The 6,000-nt window shown below is 59.2% G+C and overlaps 1 protein-coding gene across 1 annotated transcript in view; it reads left to right on the forward strand.

The window, feature by feature from the left end:
• ATG16L2 (autophagy related 16 like 2) overlaps window positions 1-5,758 on the forward strand; it is a 57,104-nt gene extending 51,346 nt beyond the window's left edge. Inside the window, exons 17-18 of the mRNA XM_084636556.1 lie at window positions 2,125-2,226; window positions 3,736-5,758. Of these exons, the coding sequence (XP_084492682.1) occupies window positions 2,125-2,226; window positions 3,736-3,823 (190 nt within the window). The 3' untranslated portion in view covers window positions 3,824-5,758. The remainder of the gene's footprint in view (window positions 1-2,124; window positions 2,227-3,735) is intronic.
• The last annotated feature ends 242 nt before the right edge of the window (window positions 5,759-6,000 follow it).

Here is a 6,000-nt window from a genome sequence, read left to right on the forward strand (position 1 = left end):
CTTACCTGTGGCCCCTGAGGCCGGGTGAATGGCTGCGGGGGCAGAGTGCATGCGATCGCCGTGATTCCCCGGGGGCCATTCCCGTCCCGCGGCGTGTGACAAGGGCATCCCAAGGCGTTGCTGGTTCAGACACAGTCTGTCCTCTCTGATGGTTTAGCAAAAGCCAAAGGACCCTGCGTTAGCCCCCTTGTCTTCCCTGAGGACTGGGGCTTGCAGTGTCACTCCGGCATCGCTGCTCCCCGGCAGGGCCAGGGCTCCTGGAGCAGCACCCTGCATGGCAGGGAGCGATGGATCAGGCAGTGCACCCCTGCCCCAGCCCGCCCGGGATTGTTCCTGGCTGTCCTCCGGCACGTGGGCCGGTCCACGTTGAAATCCCTGGGGAGACTGTCCCTGGTTCCAGTGGATCGGCCAGCGGGAGCCGTGCTGAACTTCGGGCCGGTGTTGCTGGGGGAAATGGGCTGTGCCAGCTGGAGGAGCTCCTGTCTGAGCCGGCACAGCGGCGCCCTCTGCCGGTGCAAGCAGAACTGCGACCTGCAGACCGCAGGAGTGGTAGGCGTCCCCGGTGCGACACCTCTGCAGCTGGCGGCGGCAGGGGGGCCGGACCCGGGTCTGTGGAAGAGCAGGGTCAGAGCCAGGACTTGATCCAGAGGAGAAAAAGTGGTGAGCGGATGATACCAGCTCCGGTAGCTGCTGGTGGGTGGCCATTGTGCAGCGGAGTAGTAATGTAGGGCCTATATTAGCCTCGAGGGGGCTTTGGGCTGGATGCCCAGGTAGCAGCCGGGCCAGCGGGTACGTTTCCACTGCGAGCGAAGGCAGGGTTGTAGCACGGGAAGGCGCAGCTGGGCTTGCTTTAATCTAGCTAGCGTGGGAGACGACAGCAGTGTAGACGGGGTGGCTCGGGTGAGCAGTCGGAGTCTGCAGCCAGGCTCCCTGGTGGCTTGTTCTCTGTTTGCTAGCCTGGGCCACCATGCCCACCACTGCTGTTAGCGTAAGCGAGCATGCAGTGTAGACGTACCCAGAGGCTACCCAATTCTAACACTGTCGATAGCAGCCTCCCCCCGCTTGGAAACTAGTGGCCCGCGTGGCAGCTGCTCAGTGAGCCGTGCTGGCTGCCTAGGGGAGGGTTCAAGGTGTCGGTCTCAGCCTCCGACCCCCCCAGTGGCTGGGGGTTTGGGTGATGAAAGGGTTGGCTCTCTCCCTGGGCTGGATGGGCACCGCGCTGGCAGGGCCTTCTCCAAGTCTCTGTACATGCCCCTTCCACCAGTGCCCGGATTCTCTGACCACCCCAGGTGCCATGAAGCCCAGGGAGGTGGGGACCCTGCTGATGGCTGGGGGCAGTGGATTCCCATGGGGGTTCAATGGGACTGCGAGTATTGTGAACACTGAGCCTCGTGAAAGGCCCCCCGAGTCTGGGCTGGACCCTCGTATTATCTGCCCTTCTGGGGCAGGATTGTCCCCTGCATGGTCCGTTCGCTCCCACCCCCTTTCCTTCCCCTCCAGGCCAGTGTTGCAGGTTCCTTATGGACCCGTTGCCGGGGTCTCTCAGAGATGCTACGGCTTGTGAGCTGCACCCAGGCAAAGGGCCCGGGGCCAGGCTGTCTACAGCGGGGATGCTAAATCACCCAGCTCCTGCCTCTAGCTCCCTGTCCAGCCCCGTCAGTGGCTCCATCGCACGCTCTAGGTGGATGGCTTCTGCTTGTCAGGGCTATTCTGCTGTCCTTGTCTCCCACCTGCTGCTCAGTTTATTCCCTGGCTGTACTTCAGGGGGAGAGGGAGGTTCGTGAGGTTCTTTGCTGGTGCCTGCGGGTGAAGAATGAACAGCCTGGAACCTGGGCTGCAGCTACCCTTAGTCCGCCCTGGGCTTGAGGAGCTGTGGCCATTAGAGACTCTAAAACTCTCCAGCCCTTTTGGTTAAGCAGCAACCTCCTGCAGCAGGGAGTTCCACAGATTTGCTGCACTCTCTCATCTCAATGTACTTCTCTGGATGCAGCTCCCAAACCCTGGAGTGGATTCTGTGCCCCTCTGGACTGGAGTCCCTATGTCATGTGCCAGTATCAAAGAACCAGCGGAGGAGTCTCTGCATGCTGGGCTTACACTCTTCTCTGTTCCTTGCTGCCCCTCTAGCCCTGATAAGAGTTACGCCCTGGTGGGCTCCTCAGACGGCTCCCTCTACCTCTGGAACATGGAGAGCGGGAAACTGGAAACGATCCTGTCTGGGGAGCACAGGTGACGCTCCACTGGCCCCTAGGGCGGGTTACTGTCCTAAAGGGTCTAGGCTGCGTGCATTAAACCAGCATCCTGGGTATGGGGCAGCCCCAGAGGCATCAGAGGGTCAGATCAGGAGGGAGGGGAGCCTGCTGGGACTGCTCCCATGGGGAAGGAATGCAGAGCAACGGCCCAGGCGGGAGCTGACCAGGCTCTTGGGATACAACCAATCAAGGTGAATCTGGGGGAGTGGGCTGGCCGGGGCAGGGAGCCTGGGGAAGAGGCTTGGTAGAAAGGCCTGTCTAGGGCACCCCAGACGTTCCTGGAGGGGTCCACATTTTGGGGGAGGGGTGGATGGATCCTGTTGCAACCCCTGCTCAGCCAGATCCTGAGAAAACAGAGTGCAGGGTTAGTGCACTGGACGCTGGGGAGTTTTAGAGAGTGGGGGTGAAACTATTTCCACCATAATGAGTGTGTCATGGGGTCCTGACAGCCCCCACGGATCCCCCCCTCCCTGCAGGCCTCCGTCTTCATCTCCTTTCCAAGGGTCCTTGCGGGGGAGCAAGCAGGACCAGAGCCAGTTGTGCTGCAGGCCGTACTGTGGGATCCTCCCCATGCCCACGTCCTTCTCCCCTGGCCCCGAGACTTGCAAGGGGCGGTGCTTTAATCCACAGTGGAGGCTTTACAGATCTGGGTGCTGGGTGATTGAGCTTATGCTGCTAGGAAGGAGGAGAGGGTGACCCAGTGGTTAAGGGAGGGGACTGGGAGCCAGGACGCCTGGCTTCCGTGCCCTGCTCTTCCACCAACTCAATATGTGATCGCTTAACTGCTCTGTGCCTCAGTTTCCCCATTTGTATAATACTGTTTCTTACAAGGTTATTTTAAGACAGAAGCCTTGCCAATATACCAGTGCTATTAGTGAAAGCACCTCTTAAGAATAATAATAGCTAGCTCTTATAGAGCACTTTTCATTCAGAGCTCTCCAAGAACTTTATGAAGAAGATTAATATCCCAGATGGGGGAAACTGAGGCATAGGGAGATGAGGTGACTTGCCCAAGGTCATCCAGCAGGCCAGTGGCAGAGCCAGGATTAGAACCCAGGTTTCCCAACATCTGTGCAGGTGCTCTTGACACTAGGCCTCTCTGCCTCCATAGTACCTTGGGTAAATCAGGGGTCAGTTGGGGTAAATCAGGGGTCAGTGAAGCTGTGCTGGTTTACGCCATTCACAGATCTGCCTCTTCAGTTGACTGTCATACTATCTCCATCGTTCCTGGGGTAACTGCTCCTCTTTCACTGACGGGAGAGTGGTGTGAGCACAGGACTAGGAGCCAGGAACTCCTGCGTTCTACTCCGGCCCAAGCCCTCCAGGGCTTTGGCCAAACCACTTAACTTACCCGTGCTTCAGTTTGCCCACTGGGTTAACAGCATCCCTACCCCCGTGGCACTACTAGAGAGCCCTGTATGGGAAGGGCGCATCCTTATTAGCGTCCTGTTCATTCTCCTTGCCTGTGTCCTTGTCCCTCATCCAGGGCCTCCGTGAATGCTGTGGCCTGGTGCTTCTCGGGCCGGTGTGTTGTGAGCGTGGACCAGGCGAAGAAGGTCGTGCTCTGGCAGTAGTGCTCAGCGTGATGCCGGCCTGGGGAGGAGTCCAGAGGGGACACCAGCCCTACTGTTCAGCTTCCCCAGACCGATGCAGCCCAGGGCTGCAGAGTGGAAAACCCCCTGGAGGGGCCGGGGTGGGGTTAGAAGCCGCGTCTGCTGCTCTCCGAAGACCTCTGCCTTCTCCAGCAACTCAGCCCCCGAACTGCAGCCGGGGCACTTAACAGGGCGCTGACATTTTGTAAAAGGAAGATTAGAAAACCAAGGGCAAGTTTTCTATCTCCGACCGCCGGAGCGGGAAGCTGCAGGGCCAGCGTCCGCAGGAACGGGCCTGTGAAGGGCAGAAATATCCACCGGACTCCGGCTATGGGACATTCGAGAGGGGGAGGAGCAGTTTGTGCCCAGCATTTAACCCTGAGGCTGGGGGTGACCTGCTCACTCATGCATCTAGGGGCCCGGACTCCATGGGGCTGTCCACCCTCCATTGAAACCCGCTGTCTGTGGGACCCGGGCGTGAGGACTCGGCGTTTCCAAACCTGCTCTGGAGTGCCACGCTGCATTGTAAACCAGAGCTGGGCCTCTCGGCCATGCTCACGCATCCACACGGCCCGACGCCGCGCTTCTGACTTGGTTCTGCGGCCTGAGCTGCGTCCACACTGCAGAACGATGGGGCCTGGAACCGAGTCACAGCGGGACTCGGACTCTGACCCATCCACCAGCAGGGTCCGAGGACGCAGTCCGGAGTCCTTGCTGACCCTAGTCAGGCTCGCGTGTGTGGACAGAAGTGGAGCTCAGCTCCAACCCGAGTCAGAGCCTGGGCTCAGTGTGCAGTGTAGACATACCCAAGGGGTTAATGAGCCGGGTCTCTAGGCTCTCCTCCAACCCCAATAATCCACCCTGACCAATCGGTGCCTCCCACAGGTGATTAAGGCTAACTGCCCGAGGAGCAGAGGAGTGAGATCCTGGACCCAGTGCAGTCCGTGGCCAAGCTCCTGTTAACTGCAGTGGAACTAGGAGAGGGGGCTGCTTTAGGAATAAGGGATCGCCCCTTGGGACACCATCTCCATGGCTTGGGCAGTCATGCCAAGCCAAGAGCCATAGATACCAGCCTTGTGGGCTCCAGGCACGGTCCCTGGGCACTTTTCCCCTATTGTCTCCTCTCCATCCCTTCCTGCCTCTGCTAGCTGGCTCTAAACTGTGCCTGGGGCGGGTCCAATCCCCTGATCTGCCCTCTGCAGAGGCTTTGCCTTTAATGATCCCAGAGGGGCTGTGCCTGGCTCAAATGCAGGGAGGAAGGGGGCTGTGGTTGCTGATGGATTCAGTACTCTAGCAAAGAAGGCATCAAATACAAGGTTCAGCCCGCCCAGTGCTCGGTGGCTAGGGAGTTGCCCGCCCCCTGATTCCACACGGGCAATGGCAAAGCAGGGCTCGGGGGGAAACCCGATCCCCTGAGTTCGGCCTGCTCTGCCACGCGAGCCATGGAGTTCGTTTGTCACCCCAAATAATCTTCGTGCCTTTTGAGCGTTTGCCGGCAGGGGGAGAGGCCCCTGCTGGGAGCGCAGGGCACAGCCCGTGGTGGGTGTGTGCACTAGGCTCATCCGGGTAGAGATGCCCCCGCCGTGTGACAGATCGTGCCATGGCAGTACAGCTGAATGGGCAGGGCATGGCCAGGTGGGACACACGTGCAGCCGGCTGCACCAGGCAGGTCATCACCAGTCCTGCTGCTCAATGTGCACCTGCCATGCCACGGGGCGGCGAGACCTGCCAGGGCACTTAGATACATCTGGCTAATGCCCCCCCAACTATGCCAGGCATTGGCCGTGTAAGGTTCCTAGGTCAATGGCAGGGGAAGGCCCAGTAGCGGACATGTGTCTAACCCTACCACTCCATATTCTTCTCTGGGACTGTAACGTCATGGCAGCGGGGTCCTAGGAATACAGCTTTAAAACACGGTCTGGATTTCTAGGCTGTTTCTTTTCCCCGGGCTCTAGCTCGCCGGAGCGGGAGCCTTTGTCATTAGAGCAGGAAGATAAGAGTTATGTGCCAGCTGTCTCCGTGATTGTTCTGTGTGGTCGTGTGCAGAATAGTGACAACCAGCGAGTGCTACGTGCCCTGTGGGTTTCTTGCAACACTTTCCTGTCTTCTCTGTAGGTCTGCTCCAGTGTTGTGCATGTGGGAGTGGGAGCCAGCAATTC

This window comes from Lepidochelys olivacea (assembly GCF_965140295.1).
Source record: "Lepidochelys olivacea isolate rLepOli2 genome assembly, chromosome: 1".
NCBI classification, from domain to species: domain Eukaryota; kingdom Metazoa; phylum Chordata; order Testudines; family Cheloniidae; genus Lepidochelys; species Lepidochelys olivacea.